At 42.0% G+C, this 17926-nt stretch overlaps 1 protein-coding gene across 2 annotated transcripts in view; it reads right to left on the bottom strand.

Moving 5' to 3' along the window:
* Positions 1 to 17926, bottom strand: part of ZNF292 (zinc finger protein 292) — a 110633-nt gene that overhangs the window by 56236 nt on the left and 36471 nt on the right. For both annotated transcript variants that reach the window (XM_040350070.1, XM_040350069.1), the window contains exons 2-3: positions 8246 to 8400; positions 4464 to 4542 (exon numbers count right to left, since the gene is read on the bottom strand). In XM_040350070.1, the coding sequence (XP_040206004.1) occupies positions 4464 to 4542; positions 8246 to 8334 (168 nt within the window). In that variant the 5' untranslated portion in view covers positions 8335 to 8400. The remainder of the gene's footprint in view (positions 1 to 4463; positions 4543 to 8245; positions 8401 to 17926) is intronic.

Here is a 17926-nt window from a genome sequence, read left to right as displayed (position 1 = left end):
GAACACCCTCAAATTAACTATATGTCTTCAAAATATACACTATATTATTATATGCATAAATAGAAAGGACAGTGGACACGTTACTTGATTATGTTAACATTGGACTTTATGCACCTAATTTATGAGGGCTTTAAAGTGATCAATACATTTTCTAAGCATTTTTTATTTTTTTTTCCCCAGCATTAAATTTGATTGTATGCACTAGTGTGTGAAGATTTCAGGCACTTTATTAAAAGTGCACAGATAGTTGGTAGAAAAGAGATACAGAGAGCAAGAGATATAGAAAATAAAGAATAAAAATAAAAAGATCAATAAGAAAATATTTCTGTTAATGTGATGATAGAGATAGAGATAGATATATAGCAACTGGGGAGAAAACAGAGCAGTGAAATGCTGGTTCACGTGCCAGCCCCTGCTGTACATGCACACAGAATGCAATGGATTCATTGGAATCGTAGTTTCCTTTCCTATTGGAAAGTGAAATTTTCCCCTTTATTGACCAACTTGTATATGGGATGGTGGGAGGAGTTATACTTGTTAGACCGATCATAACCCACAGTCAAGATATTATCTGATATGGGAAGTAGATTGACAACTTCATCCTAGGGTGGAACAACATGTATGTTAGCTTGTTATCATTTGTGCAGCATTTGAATGACGATTTAAATATGGAGTTCTCGTGCATCAGTGGTATTGACACCACCGATTTTCTGGATATCACTGGGCTAGTATATTCACACATTTCGAAAACAATGTGCACGCAAATTCCTTCTGTTGGCAACAAACTATCACCCTACACATACAATCAGATCAGCGACAATAGGTGGGTGAGTTAGAGCAAAAAGGAACTGTTCTACAGATGACAGCTATACTCTGTGTGATCCAATTTCCGATGCATTAAGAGAACAGGGTTACAAAGATTGGACCATCAGGAGAATTAAACTGATGGACAGTTCAATTCAGCTATAAATAGACATGACATGGTAGGTAAAAAGTCTAAAAAGCCTGGTACAGAACTAGTTTTATTTGTTCAATTTGCCAGGTTGGGGAAGAAAAAAAAGCCAACAGCTCCGCTGTACTACTGATCCAACTTTAGCGCAGCAATCTCCCCTGCTGCGCTATTGTGTTCTGACAGACGCCAAACAGCCCGCTTCTGTCGGACCAGCAGCCATACTCACAGGTCGAATGTCAATCGGTTTTTATTGAAGCGGGGGTTGTGCCCAACATTCGGCCCGTGTGTACTAGACTTAAAGGGGTTGTAAAGGTAAAAATATATTTTCCTAAATGGCTTCCTTTACCTTAGTGCAGTCCTCAATCACTTACCTCATCCTTCCATTTTGCTTTTAAATGTCCCAATTTCTTCTGAGAAATCCTCACTTCCTGTTCTTCTGTCTAACTCCACACAGTAATGCAAGGCTTTCTCCCTGGTGTGGAGTGTCGTGCTCGCCCCCTCCCTTGGACTACCGGAGAGCCCGGACACCCTCTACATTGCATATAGAGAAAGGAGCTGTGTGTTAGTGGGCGTCCTGACGCTCCTTTAGTCCAAGGGAGGGGGAGAGCACGACACTCCACACCAGGGAGAAAGCCTTGCATTACTGTGTGGAGTTACAGACAGAAGAACAGGAAGTGAGGATTTCTCAGAAGAAATAAGGACATTTAAAAGCAAAATGGAAGGATGAGGTAAGTGAAGGAGGACTGCACTAAGGTAAAGGAAGCTATTTAGGGAAATCATTTTTTTACCTTTACAACCCCTTTAAGTCCAGGTCCCGTGACACTAGGAGACAGGGTAATCAAGATACTTGTTACTTTGTTTTCCATTTATCATCAGGTGATTTCTATTGCGAGAAAATACTTTTATTATATGCCAACGACTATTTAATTTTCCATTTAAAAAAAAAAAAAAAAAAAAAAAAAAAAAAAGGAGGAGTGGAGGTTTTCAAGCCAATGGGCACCAACACTGGGTAGTTTGTCACCTAGTTCCTACCGATGTGGTTTAAATACATGCCGGTATTGTGACAAACGTACATGGAGTAAAAACATGCAGTCTTGTGCCACAGGTACAATACATCCCATTAAGCAGAACATAAAATGTGGATTTACAAATTTTGTTTATGTTGTAGAATGCAGTTTGTGTGCTCTACAATATGTGGGGTGCATAACTAGACCTCTCAGAACAAGAATATAGGAGCATGATAAAGATGCCATCAATTTAAAATGGCAAGAATATTTCAAATGTGTCAAAACACTTTAGAGAACATACTGTCAATAAGAGTTTCTTCTCCTGCAGGGTCAAAAGTGTCTTTAAATCCCACAAGGGTGGTGACATCTCGGAAGCTAAACAAGAAGTCTAGTGGATTTTAACTTTATTCACTAGGATCCCATACGGGTCTCAACCATAGATGGATTGTGGATCTATTTTTGAGGTAATGATTAAAGCCATCATGCAGCTATACATATATCAATACACAATCTTTATTATTTGCTCATACCAAACAAGTTCTTGATTGTGATTTCACCATACACTTAAGACTTCTGCAATATTATTTATATTACTAATATTTGAAGTGTGAATAAGATATAAATCGGATTTTCACAGGGTTTACATTTTTCTGTTGTTTATACACTCCTAAGGGGTCTAAATTAACCTCTTCCTGCCCACACGGCGGGTTTTTACGGCCACATTGTGGCTCTTAATTGCCTGGAGGCCATCTATATACGGCCTCCAGGCCACTGAGGGGGGGGAGGGCGAGCGGCGCGTAAGCACGCCCGCCGCGCCAGTCAGGTGCCGATGCATGTGCCTGGCGGCAGCGATGTCTTCCAGGCACCCGCGATCGGCGGTCACAGAGACAGGGACGTGGAGCTCTGTGTGTAAACACAGAGCTCCGCGTCCTGTCAGGGAAAGGAGACTGATGGTGTGTCCCTTGTACATAGGGACAACCATCGGTCACCTCCCCCAGTCACCCCCCACAGTAAGAATCACTAATTAGGGAATACATTAACCCCTTCCTCGCCCCCTAGTGTTAACCCCTTCCCTGCCAGTCACATTTATACAGTAATCAGTGTATATTTATATCATTGTTCGCTGTATAAATGTGAATGGCCCCAAAAATGTGTCAAAAGTGTCCGATGTGTCCGCCGCAATATCGCAGTCCTGACAAAAATCGCAGATCGCCGCCATTACTAGTAAAAAAAAAAAAGAAAAAAAAAAGGTCAGAATTCTATCCCCTATTTTGTAGACGCTACAACGGATTCCTGAGGGAGGAGAATGCTCTTAAAGTACGTGCTGCCACCACCAAAGGGTGCCAATTGTGGCACCGGAGGGGGAGAGGAGACAAATGAGCAGAAATTCCACTTTTGGGTGGAACTCCGCTTTAACCCCTGTGATCTCCCTGAAGTACTTATCCAAGAAGGGGACAAACAAGCGATAGTCTTCAAAGAGAAAGGTGTTTTAGTGTTTCTTGAATGGGAGCTTAGATGACTAGCTTATAAAACAGAAAATCTTATGCATGTGAATAGGGAGAAGACTCATCCTGAAGATTTGGCAAAGTGTCTGTAAAGCCATTCATGAAGAAGCACAAGGCTGAATGTAAAAAGTCTGACTGTTGAGGTAAAGTAGGAGCTAGGATTTCAGACCATGTGTTCAGTCCAAACAGCAATGAACTTTTAGACTGTCATGTACACTACCAAGGAGAAGAGCTTTAAAAAAGACAGCTTGTAACCTCTTATTTACCAGAGAGGTTCATCACTTAGGGACACTAGCAAAAAAAACTGAGGCTAGCTGGAATTTGGAGGGGTTTTACAGGGGGATGTTCCTGCAGCTTCTTTTTTTATCCACTATCCAGCCACCTGAATATATATATTAAACTGGTTGTGTCCTGTACAACTAGGGAAGCTTGCATGATCATAGTAAAACATCGAGAAGAGATTTACACCAAGAAGGAAGAGAGCGTAGAGGGCCCAGCCACTGCCATATGAACCAAAAACTGAGCATAAACGCAGAACATACTGAGAAATAAGGTTCTAATAATAATAAGGTAAAAGATTATTCCAGGTGAGGATCCAACAGCTGGAAGGGACCAAAAATGAACCGGAGGGGGAGCCATGTGAATGGATCAAAAGAATAAAGTTCCATGTGGCTCTGGTCAAGCAGGACAATTCTGCATACTGTATGGTGGTAAAAACATTATGTTTGTCCCACACTACCCTGTGGAGAATGCCGTTAACCCCGGGACAAACTTTTGGTAACAGCAATTAAAACATCAGCACACATTCCAGGTCACTGAAAGACAGAATGTACAGTGCAGGAATCAATACGTGAGGTGGTGGTATTTAAAGACAACATATCACTGCCCTAAATACCAGAATCCATTAAAAAAAAAGTAATAAATTATAATCTACTGCCCTATAAAAGATTTCTGAACTCCACATTATGTACACAAATACCTTCCTAGTGCATAACATACCTTGATGGAACCTTGAAATTTCTGCCAATGATCATCCGGTAACTCTTGTGGCAAACATAAAAGAAGTTCAACACAGCTTCTGTGGGGGTGGAAAAAAAAATATGATATATAATATGCTACATTTATTCACTAGATACACAGTAATTTCACAATTCGAGAAATCAAACATGATGTAGTTAAAGAGGAAGTAAACCCTGATGGGTTTTACTTCCTCTTTGTTTCCCTGCAAAGGTAAAGCATAATGGGCATCTCATAGTAGCCCATTATGTGTCACTTACCTGAAACCGAAGCCTGCAATGTCCCCGATTTCCTCGCCTCCATCTTTCACCCTCTTCCTTCCGGGTATCGCGGCTCCGTTATTGCTGTGCACGGGAGCCACCAGTCACGGCACGATCTCCTTTAGAAACGGCACGATCGCCGTTTCTACAGTGTGCCTGCGCCATTGTCTACAACGCCTGCGTCGCTGTCTACAGTGCATGCGCCGTAGACATTAACGCCTGTCTCTTTTGCATATATCTCCTAAACCGTGGAGGTTTAGGTGTTATTTCGAGCACCTATAGGTAAGCCTTAATCTAGGCATACCTGTAGGTAAAAGTGGTTGTGAAGGGTTTACAACCACTTTTACTTCAGACCCAGGCGTATGTAAAAAGACGGCCTTAAGGTGGCTCTATAAATCCGGGAGGCTGTCTTTTTACGGCCTCGGGTCCTCTGGCCACTGGGGGGCGCGCGCCAGGCATGTCACCGATGCGCGTGCCTGGCAGCCGCAATGTCCGCCAGGTACCCGCGATCAGCAGTTTTAGAGCAGGGACGTGGAGCTCTGTGTGTAAACACAGAGCTCCACGTCCTGTCAGGGAGAGGAGACTGATGCTGTGTCCCTTGTACATAGGGACACAGCATCGGTCACCTCCCCCAGTCAGTCCCCTCCCCCCACAGTAAGAATCACTCCCAGGATCCACATTTAACCCCTTCCTCGCCCCCTAGTGTTAACCTCTTTCCTGCCAGTCACATTTATACAGTAATCAGTGCGTTTTTATAGCGCTGATCGCTGTATTAATGTGAATGGTCCCAAAAATTTGTCAAAAGTGTCCGATGTGTGCCATAATATCGCAGTCCTGACAAAATTCGCAGATCGTCGTATTACTAGTAAAAAATAATAAAAAAAGTCAGAATTCTATCCCCTATTTTGTAGCCACTATAACTTTTGCGCAAACCAATCACTATTACGCTTATTGATTTTTTTTTTTTTATTTACCAAAAATATGTAGAATCGGCCTAAACTGAGAATTTTTTTTTCTTTTAAATGGGATATTTATTATAGCAAAAAGTAAAAAATAGTTTTTTTGCAAAATTGACGCTCTTTTTTTGTTTATAGCGCAAAAAATAAAAACCGCAGAGGTGATCAAATACCACCAAAATAAATCTCTATTTGTGGGGGGAAAAAAAGGACGTCAATTTTGTTTGGGAGGCACGGCGCACGACCGCGCAATTTTAATTTAAAGCGACGCAGTGCTGAAAGCTGAAATTTCGCCTGGGCAGGAAGGGGGTATATGTGCCCAGTAAGCAAGTGGTTAAAAACAAAACCATCTACGACAATGTTTGCCACCGGGCATGATGTAAAGCAATTCCAATGGATTGGTCCTTTATGAAGGCAATGTTGCAGTACATAGGCTTTGGACAAAGATTCCCAACATGGCACCCCAATATCAGACATTAGACAGGGCTGCGGACTGTCAGCTATGCCCCCCCCCCCCCCCCAAAATATTTTATTGACTCTCGAGCCACTACTCTGCCAAATTAGAAAAAATGCCAACATTAACTAACTAATCTTCAAGAACATAAATTGGAGGTATATGCAGATGACATGCTAATTTTCATAACCAAGTCCCTACCTGGACTTTTTACAGAGTTTTAGTCTTTCAAATTTCAAAATAAACCTCCAGAAGTCCTTGAGCAGCAATATAAATCAGACGACCACGCAAAACCTTAAAGACCACTTTATTTAAATGGGCTCATGCGTGCATAAAATACTTATCTCAATCTATGTGAAGGATGTATTTTCAGCTATATTTCACCCTATCCTATCCAGGATTTGACATTGACATTGATTTGACATTGCCTAAAGCGGTAGTAAAGTACGCTTCATGATTTTTACCTACAGGTAAGTCTATAAGGCGGCCTACCTGTAGGTAAAATGAATACTAGACTAGATTCACACTAGATGCAGCTGGTGACTTCACTGGCGCATGCACTCTGAAGGTCGGCATACTGTGCCAGACCTTCAGAGCACAGTACCGAAACCTGAGGGATCCTGTGAAGCCCTCCCAGCACACCGCTGGAGGGCTTCATTCTAAGGCAAGCATTTCATAATGTGCTAGTATGCGATGCATACCAACACATTATGCCATTATTTTGCAGGGGAAAGTTTATTTTTTTTATTGCAGAGGTTTACTACCGCTTCAACTAAAATGGGCCTCCATCCTTTTGTGGTTTAGGTGGAATAGTAAACGTAAAGTGATTGTAAAGGCTTTTTTTTTTTTTTTTAAATAACATGCCTATACTTACCTGCTCTGTGCAAGGGTTTTGCACAGAGCGGCCCCTATCCTCCTCAAGTGCCCCTGCAGAGAACTTGTGTGGGCACACTCCTGAGTTTTGCTGCTGTGGCCATTGACACAGACAGCAGGACTCTGCCCCGCATCACTGGATTTGATTGACAGCAGCGGGAGCCAACGGCCCGCAAAAAAGTTTTATCCCTATTGTCACCAGTATGGTATTTGCAAATTGAAATCATATCCCCTCTCAAGCGTCTCTTCACCAGAGAGAATAAATTCAGTGCTCGCAACCTTTCTTCATAACCAATATTCTCCAGACCCTTTATTAGCCTTGTTGCCCTTCTTTGTACTCACCATTTCCAGTACATCCTTCCTGAGGACTGGTGCCCAGAACTGGACAAAATACTCTAGGTGCCGCCGGACGAGAGCCTTGTAGAGTGGGAGAATTATTTTATCTCTGGAGTTTATCCCCTTTTTAATGGAGGCCAATATTGTGTTTGCTTTGTTAGGCTCAGCAATGGCATGCAATGCCAAGCTGCTGCTATCTACTAGGACCCCCAGGTCCTTTTCTATCCTAGATTTCCCCAGAGGCCCCCCCCCCCCAGTGTATAGATTACATTCATAGTTTTACCACCCAAATGCATCATTTTACATTTTTCTACATTAAACCTCATTTTCCATGTAGATGCCCACCCCATTAATTGTTTAGATCTTTTTGCAAGGTTTTCACATCCTACAGAGAAGTTATTATCATCTGCAAATACAGAGATTTACTCCATCCTCCAGATCATTTATGAACAAATGAAATAGAATTGGTCCCAGCACAGAACCCTGGGGGACCCCACTACCCACCCATGACCATTCCGAGTACTCCCCCATTTATCACCACCCTCTGATTAGATTTACTTAAAAATTAGAACATAGTAGCGTGCAAGTTTTTCCCTTATTACAAATTACATAGACAGGATAGAGAAGTCCTCTGCTGCATACTCATCACCCTTGTGCTTCTTCATTCTCACTTATCCCCCCACCCTACCCTCACTTACCCTTCTACTCCCCCAACTCTACTCTCACTTACCCTCCTAATCCCACCCACCTCCCAAACCACCCTCTACCTAGGCGATAGGCATCAGTAATTGGTATTGGCGAGTACTTAAAAAAAAAAAAAAAAGTCTAAATCCAGCAATTTCATATACACAATTGTATAATTTTCAGCACTGTAAAAATACTCACAAAGCTAGTCGTTCAAGTACTAATCCAACATTTTCACACTGTGAGGTAAGGTATGGCCGAGCATTTGAGTAACTATGAATGGCTACCATGTACACTTCCAATAACGGCAAAGAATCTTCTGAGGCTTTCCATTTTTCAGCAAATTCAAGAAGAGTCTGTTGAGAAAATAAAAAAAATAACATTTTTGTACAAAGATGCAGAATTTAAAACATACACATGAAGAAAGCAGCAATTTCATTATATGGTTTAAACTGCAAAATATGCCATATGCATGGTTTGCTGTCATGAGGCAGAACTTCTGTCAAAGAGTCTTATTCACCAGGATCACCTAACCCACCCACATAGCTGCTGAGCCCCGATTACCGTGGTTCAATTTAAGTGCCTCGGTCATCCGCAGCTCTGGACTCCTCCCTGCGATGCCAAATCCCCCTGCCCCCCCAGGTCAGCTCCTTCCTCTGTGTCTCTCCCGCTTGTAGTAGAAAAGGAAACTTTGCAAATTGTCACTGGCAGCCACTCTATTTTATCAGGCATAACAAACTTGTAAATACCTGCCAAGTACTTGTATGCCATTGAAGTATACAGTGGTCACATAATTTAATATCCAATACTGAGCCAAGTGCTGGAAGAGATCCATTCCCCTCCAAAGTACATCAGAAGAGGAATCAGTGCTGCACTGATGTTTCTGGATTCTGAGTCATGGGAAAAAGCAAAAGAATTGTTAAAGGATCTGCGCGGGGAAAAAAGGTAGTTGAACTGTAAAAACAGGAAAGGGATATAAAAAAAAGATATCCAAAGAATTGAGAATGCCAACCAGCAGTGTTCAAACTAATCAAGAAGTGGAAAATTAGGGTTTCTGTTGAAACCAAACCACGGTCAGGTAGACCAACTAAAATTTTAGCCACAACGGCCAGGAAAGTTGTTTGGGATGCACAGAAAAACCCACAAATAACTTCAGGTGAAATGCAGGACTCTCTGAAAACATGTGGTGCGATTGTTTCAAGATGCACAATAAGGAGGCACTTGAAGAAAGATGGGCTGCATGGTCGAGTCGCCAGAAAAAAAACATTACTACGCAAATGCCACAAAGTATCCCGCTTACAATATGCCAAATAACACAGAGACAAGCCTCAAACCTTCTGGAACAAAGTCATTTGGAGTGATGAGACCAAAACTTAGCTTTTTGGTCACAACCATAAACACTACATTTGGAGAGGAGTCAACAAGGCCTATGATGAAAGGTACACCATTTCTACTGTGAAACACGGAGGTGAATCGCGTATGTTTTGGGGATGTGTAAGCTACAAAGGCACAGGAAATTTGGTCAAAATTGATGGCAAGATGAATGCAGTATGTTATAAAAAAAAAACTGGAGGAAAATTTACACTCAGCCAGGAAGCTGCACATGGGACACACGGACATTTCAACATGACAATAACCAAAACACAAGGCCAAGTTGACCTGTCATTGGTTACAGCAGAATAAAAGTTAAGGTTCTGGAGTGGCCATCTCAGTCTCCTGACCCATCATTGAGCCCCTCTGGGGCGATTTCAAACGTGCAGTTCATGCCAGACAGCCCAAGAATTTCCAGGAACTGGAGGCTTTTTGCCAAGAGGAATTGGCAGCTTTACAATCCGAGATGATAAAGAGCCTCATCCACAAAAGACTTCAAGCTGTCATTGATGTTAAAGGGGGCAATACATGGTATTAAGAACTGGGGTATGTGATCAGGGTCATTTGGTTAGTTTCGGTTGTCATTCTGATTTAAAAAGAGTAAACAGTTGACTGATGATAAATGGCTTCAGCCAAACACCAACCATAAGTGAAAGAAAAGTTTGTGTCAGCATTCATATTCTCTGAAAAATGGCCAAGAAATCAAAAATGGAGCTTCCGCTTTCCGGAACCCCCCCTCTGGTGTCAGGGGGAGGGGGGTGCAGATACCCGTCTAAGACAGGTATTTGCACCCACTTCCAGGAATACAGAACTGCGGCAGCCACGCCCCCGCTGTCTTCTGGGATATGTTTGTCGCAAAAACACTGCACATCACCATAAGAACACCATACACACTGAAGCATGATGGTGGCAGTAGAGCTGCACAAATCTGGGAATCGGCGAACTAGCGCGCCCGCCCTAGATCGCCGGGAATAATATGACGTCCACCCGGATCGGCGAGAGGTTCCTGCCGCCGTCATTTCACAATGACGCGGTATGGAAGTGGTTAATTGCCATTTTTTTTTCTCCCTCAAAAGTGGAGTTACCCTTTGAAATACAGAGCATCGGGTAGTAAAAAAATACCTGGAAATCTCGACAGTCTATAGCACTTCATTACTAAGAATGGCAACGCTTTACAGCCTAATCCACAGCCTTCTGCATTGTTGTGCATGCTCCTTTTTCAGCTTCGAGAAAAGCCTGGCACTTCCTATTTTCTCCCAAGCTATCTGGCCCACATGACACTCATGCGAGTCTGCTCCTGCCTTAAAGCAGAACTAAACTAAACTTGAAGAAAACTGAACTGGTAGCTCTTTATTGCAAAAGAGACATGCTATGTTACTGCAACAATACATATTTACCCCCCTGCTTTCAGCTTTCTATTGAATTTTACACTGAGCTGTGCAGCATGCATTCTGTTTACATGCTTGGTATGACATCATCCCCCACCAGCCAATAGGATTAAAAGACAGCACCCGAGGAGAACATGATAGCAGTAAGAGGGATGCAACCATTATATCACTGGAAGGTTGAGGCGAGTATTTTATCAAAATCAGTTCCGCTTTCATTTTGACAGCGGGTACTTTTTCTCCCTCTGTGATTTGGCCCACCCAACACAAAATGATTCTAGGGGTGCAACGGATCAAAAAAATCACGGATCGGATCGACCCTCGGATCAGGAGTCACAGATCGGATCATTTTCGGATCAGTAAAAAAAAAAAAAAAAAAAAAAAAAAAAAACTACACAAGACAAGTCTTTTTTAAATTTTTTTTTTTATTTATTTATTTTTTTTTTACTATGGCGGCGATCATCGATTTTTTTCGTGACCGTTACCTTATGGCGGACATATCGGACAATTTTTGGGACCATTACAGTGGGAAAAATGGCAATTACAGTGTTACTGTTTTACTAGTGTGGGGGCAATGTTGGCTATGGCTATTATTAATAGCCATAGCCAACATTGCCCCCACACTAGTAAAACAGTAACACTGTAATTGCCATTTTTGCCACTGTAATAATAGTCATAGCCAACATTGCCCCCACACTAGTAAAACAGTAACACTGTGTGTATAGCCATTTTTCCCACTGATTACAGTGGGAAAAATGGCTATAACACACAGTGTTACTGTTTTACTAGTGTGGGGGCAATGTTGGCTATGACTATTATTACAGTGGCAAAAATGGTAATTACAGTGTTACTAGACCGAGTACATCAGTACAGCGAGTTGGCTAATGGCTTTTAAGCCATTAGCCAACTCACTGTACTGATGTACTCGGTCCGTCTCGCTGTACTCAGGTTGCATGCAGAGTCAGCGCGCTCTTGCAGAATAAAAAAAATCCACGAGCAGAGGGAGGGGTGATGACGTCAGCGCGCACCGCCGCTGAGTGTACCAAGATGGAGCTAGGCCGAAGCCGCGGTCTTTCCTAAGGCCGCGGCGGCGGTGCGTTCCGCGGATTGCTTACTGTGCCGATCCGAACAGGTCGACCCATTCGGATCGCGCACGATCCGTTGCACCCCTAAATGATTCTATAATTTTTATATAGATAGATATACATCCTATCTTTACCAATGGTTACGCAACTATCAGAACACACAGCAGAGTTTACACGTTCATGTGTGTCATGTGGGCCAAATCATAAAAGACAAATTAGGAAGAGATGCCCTGTCCATCTTGGGGCTGATATGTTCTGCATGACATGCAGGAGTAGCATGTGAAACAGCAAAGAACACTACAGGAAAGGTTTTTAAGGGCTTATTCAAATGGGCGCTGCATCCTGTACTCGATGCATGCACTGCTTTAATGGCAACATTTTAAAACAAACAGATCTTTTTGGGGGAATCAATCACATTTAAACTCATGTTAAATAGGAGTAAGTACACACGTGCCATCATTTAAAATGCCTCTGATTAACTCCAAATAAAGTTCAGCTGATCTAGTAGGTCTTTCCTGACATTTTCTTAGTCAGTACCAAAAGTTCTGGCTGTGTGGTACATGTGACAACAACCTCCCATATTATTCATATGTCTGGGCTATGGGGTGGAGTGGCAAGATGGAAGCCTTTTCTTACGAAGAAAAACATCCAAGCCTGGCAAAAAAATTCAAACACATGTGAAGTTTCTAAAAAGCATGTAGGACAATGTGTTATGGTCTGATGAAACCAAGGTTGAACATTTTGTCCATAATTCCAAAAGATATGTTTGGCGCGAAAACACTGCCCATCACCAAAAGAACACCATACACACTGAAGCATGATGGTGGCAGTAGAGCTGCGCGAATCTGGGAAAAATTAGAATCGCAATTTTTTTGCTTAGATTCTCAAAAAATCTCAGTTCTCCCTATGTCACCACCCACAGATCTACATTTACAAATGATCAAAATAAGAAAAATCTATATCAAAAGTTAAACTCAACAAGAAAAAAAAATTATATATATTTTTTTTTCTTGTTGAGTTTAACGTTGATATAGATTTTTCTTTTTTTTAATTAACCAATTTAAAATGTAGATCTGACTGTGGGTGCAGGGAGCAGGCAAGCAGTAAGTACAGTAATATTTATAAGAAAAATATAAATCGCGCTACCTCAACCACCTTCTTGCCGGACACAAACGTATGCAAGTGGGTGATCTAAAGTGATATAGTGATGTCATCACCCAAGAAGCTCCTGACGTTCCCCCAGTGGACGGGTGCCTGAGAGTTTTGTGTACCGGCTGGCACATTAGTCTGACACCCTGCATCACCGATCTCGGTAAAGAGCCTCCGGCGGAGACTCTTTACCACGTGATCAGCCGTGTCCAACCACGGCTGATCACGATGTAAACAGGAAGAGCCGTTGATGGCTCTTCCTCACTCGCGTCTGACAGACGCGAGTATAGGAGAGCCGATCGGCGGCTCTCCTGACAGGGGGGGGGGTTCGCGCTGATTGTTTATCAGCGCAGCCCCCCCTCGGATCGCCACACTGGGCCACCAGGGAAGCCCACCCTGGTGGTCCAGGGTGGGCCAAAAAAAAAAAAAGCCTGAAAATAAATAAATAAATAAATTAAAAAAAAGTCCAAAAAATAAAAAAAAGCATGAAAAAAAAAAAAAAAATGCCAATCAGTGCCCTCATATGGGCACTGACTGGCACCCTGGGAAAATCAGTGCTGCCCCACAGTGTCCATCAGTGCCACACCACAGTGCCCACCTATCAGTGCCCATCTGTGCCACCCATAAGTATCCATCAGTGCCACCCATAAGTGCCGCCCATGAGTGCCCATCAGTGCCGCATACCAGCGCCGCCAATCAGTGCCACCTCATCTGTGCCCGTCAGTACTACCTCATCGATGTCCATCAGTGCCATCTCATCGGTGCCCATCAGTGCCGCCATATCAGTGCCCGTAATTGAAAGAGAAAACTTATTTACAAAAAAATTAACAGAAAAAAATAAAAACGTAATTTTTTTTCAAAATTTTCAGTCTTTTTTTAGTTGTTGGGGAAAAAAAAAAAAAAAAATCGCAGAGGTGATCAAATACCACCAAAAGAAAGCTCTATTTGTGGGGGAAAAAGGACACCAATTTTGTTTGGGTACAGTGTAGCATGACCGCGCAATTGCCATTCAAAGTGCGACAGTGCTGAAAATTGGCTTGGGCGGGAAGGTGCGTAAGTGCCTGGTATGGAAGTGGTTCAGTTTGTTATTTTTCTTCCCTCCAAGATTTCAGTTTGTTGTTCAACTGAGTTGTACAGTTTATAGGTCACATTACAAAGGTGGAAAAAAAGTTCTGAAATTGTTCATCTTTGTCTCATTTTTCAATCACAGAGAGATATATATATATATATTTTATGGTTGTCCAGATACCGATACCAGTATCGGGACCGATACGAGTATTTGCGGGAGTACTCGTACTCGTGCAAATACCCCCGATACCTAAATAGAATACTTTCCCCCCCTTCCCCCCCCCCCCCCGCCGCTGCATCGCGCCGCCGCATCGAGGGACATGGCTAGAGGGACATTGCTGCATATGTGAGGGACATGGCTAGAGGGACATTGCTGCATATGTGAGGGACATGGCTGCATATGTGAGGGACATGGCTAGAGGGACATGGCTGCATATGTGAGGGACATGGCTAGAGGGACATGGCTGCATATGTGAGGGACATGGCTAGAGGGACATGGCTGCATATGTGGGGGACATGGCTGCATATGGGGGCACATTTAAAAAAAGTATCGGTATTCGGTATCGGCGACTACTTGAAAAAAAGTATCGGTACTTGTACTCGGTCCTAAAAAAGTGGTATCGGGACAACCCTAATATATATATATATATATATATATATATATATATATATATATATATATATATATATATATATATATATATATATATATATATATATATATATATATATATATATATATATATATATATATATAAATCAAAGGACACAAACGCAAGGTGTACATGCCAGTTTTACAATGTCTTGAGGTGGAAGTGTGCAACAATTATTTTAATCTTTTGTATGTTGGTCAAGTAAAAGCATTTACAATCAATTTAACGCTGTAATATATTGTCTATGACTTTACCGATTGCAAGACAAAAGATAAAACATGTGGTAATAAATTTACACACACTTCAACCACTCAACCTCCTAAAGATTTACACCTGGCCTTCATAAACAGGCCTTTTATTTTCTGTTAGGTGGCCATGCAACACTGTACCCAAATAAAATGTATAATTGTTTTTTCACACAAATGGATCTCTCTTTTGGTGCCATTTGATCACCACTTTTTTGCTGCGCTATAAAATAGGGAAAAAAAAAAGACTGAAGAATTAAAACAAAAAAAACAAACACACTTTACTTTCCCAAAAGGGTCACTAAAGGAAAAAATGTTTTTTGCTGAAATAACTGTTTATTGGGTATAGAGACATAAAAGTTAACTGATTCCCTTTAAAAATGATTAAAAATTGAATTTAATCCATCATATAATGTGCCTCTAGTTTCACTTTCGGTTTTAAAGGTACATACATGAATTTCCGGGTGAGAGGTGAGTCGGGAAGACTCACAGAACAAAAACAAACAAATCCAGGGCAGTGTTTTGTTTTTAAAATGAATCTGATTGGTTCTGAAGAGTTTTAGACACACAGTAATGTCAGCTTAGACCACCGTGAAAATCTCCCAGTATGATGGTTATAAGGAAACAGGCAACCAGGAAGTGTGGAGATCAGAGCAGAATTACAGCTACTTCAAAGCAAAAACGAACAATGAGGACATGAAACCAGTACTGCAGTAAGGTAAAGGAAGCTATTTAGCTAAAAAAAAAAATTTCCTTTAGTGACCCTTTAATAAAATTAAGGCCAATATGTATTAAGCTACATATTTTTGGTAAAAGAAAAAAAAATCGTATATTGATTGGCTTGCACAAAAGTTATAGTGTCTACATGTAAAACTCCAAAAATTTGAATATCGTGCAAAAGTTAATTTCACTAATGCAACTTAAAAGGTGAAACTAATATATGAGACAGATTCATTGCATGCAAAGCAAGATAGATCAAGCCGTGATTTGTCATAATTCTGATGATTATGGCTTACAGCTCATGAAAACCCCAAATCCACAACCTCAGAAAATTTGATTACATGCAATCAATAAAACAAGGATTGTACATAGAACAATATCGGACCTCTGAAAAGTATAAGCATGCATATGTACTCAGTATTTGGTTTGGGCCCCTTTTGCAGCAATTACTGCCTCAATGCGGCGTGGCATGGGGGGGGGGGGGGAATCAGCCTGTGGCACGGCTGAGGTGTTATGGAAGACCAGGATGCTTCAATAGCGGTCTTCAGCTCTTCTGCACAATGTTCGGTCCCATGTCTCTCATCTTTCTCTTGGCAATGCCCCATAGATTCTCTATGGGGTTCAGGTCAGGAGTGTTTGCTGGCCAATCAAGCACAGTAATCCCACGATCATTGAACCAGGTTTTGGTGCTTTTGGCAGTGTGGGCAGGTGCCAAGTCCTGCTGGAAAATGAAGTCAGCATCCCCATAGAGCTCGTCTGTGGAAGGAAGCATGAAGTGCTCCAAAATCTCCTGGTAGGCGGCTGCAGTGACCCCGGACTTAATGAAGCACAGAAGACCAGCACCAGCAGATAACATGGCTCCCCAAATCAACTTCACACTGGACTTCAAGCATCTTGTAGTGTGTGCCTCTCCATTCTTCCTCCATACTCTGGGTCCTTTGTTTCCAAATGAGATGCAAAATTTGCTCTCATCAGAAAAGAGAACTTTGGACCACTGAGCAACAGACCAGGTCTGTTTTTCTTTAGCCCAGGTAAGATGCTTCTGACGTTGTTTGTTGTTAAGGAGTGGCTTGACAAGAGGAATACGACATTTGAAGCCCATGTCCAGGATCTGTCTGTGTGTGGTGGCTCTTGACGCACTGACTCCAGCCTTAGTCCACTCCTTGTGAAAATCCCCAACAATTTTGAATGGCCTTTTCCCCGACAATCCTCTCCAGGCTGCGGTCATCCCTGCTGCTTGTGCACCTTTTTCTTCCACACTTTTCCCTTCCACTTAACTTTCTATTAATGTGCTTTGATACAGCGCTTTGGTAACATCCAACTTCTTTTACAATTACCTTTTGAGACTTTCCCTCCTTATGGAGGGTGTCAATGATGGTTTTCTGCACAACTGTCAGGTCAGCAGTCTTTCCCATGCTTGCGATTCCTCCTGAACCAGACTGAGAGACCATTTAACCACTTCAGCCGCGGACCATTTTGCTGGTCAATGACCGGGCCACTTTTGCGATTCGGCACTGCGTCGCTTTAACTGACAATTGCGCGGTCGTGCAACATGGCTCACACAAATTTGGTGTCCTTTTTCCCCCCCCCCCCACACAAATAAAGCTTTCTTTTGGTGGTATTTGATCACCTCTGCGGTTTTTCTTTTTTGCGCCATAAACAAAAATATGAGCGACAACTTTTGAAAAAAAAAAAAAAGAATATTTTTTACTGTAATAAATATCACCCAAAAAATATATATAAAACATTTTTTTCCCTCAGTTTAGGCTGATAATGTAGAAGAATATGTTTTTTGCATTAAGCGTTTATTAATTGGTTTGCACAAAAGTTATAGCGTCATGGCATTTTTAGTAATATATATATTTTTTTTTTTACTAGTAATGGCGGCGATATGCGATTTTTATCGGTACTGCGACCTTATGGTGGACACTTGACATTTTTGGAACCATTGGCATTTTTATAGCGATCAGTGCTATAAAAATGCATTGATTACTGTAAAAATATCACTGGCAGGGAAGGGGTTAACACTAGGGGGCGAAGAAGGGGTTAATTATGTTCCCTAGGTGTGTTCTAACTGAAGGGGGGTCGGGAATGACTAGGGGAAATGACAGATCGCTGTTCATACATTGTAGGAACAGACGAACAGTCATTTCTCCCCCTGACAGGACCGGGAGCCGTGTGTTTACACACACAGCTCCCGGTTCTC

This window comes from Rana temporaria, chromosome 4 (genome assembly GCF_905171775.1).
Source record: "Rana temporaria chromosome 4, aRanTem1.1, whole genome shotgun sequence".
Taxonomy (NCBI): Eukaryota; Metazoa; Chordata; class Amphibia; order Anura; family Ranidae; genus Rana; species Rana temporaria.
Note: the sequence above shows the minus strand (reverse complement) of the source record. Positions and strands in the feature narration are given on the sequence as shown.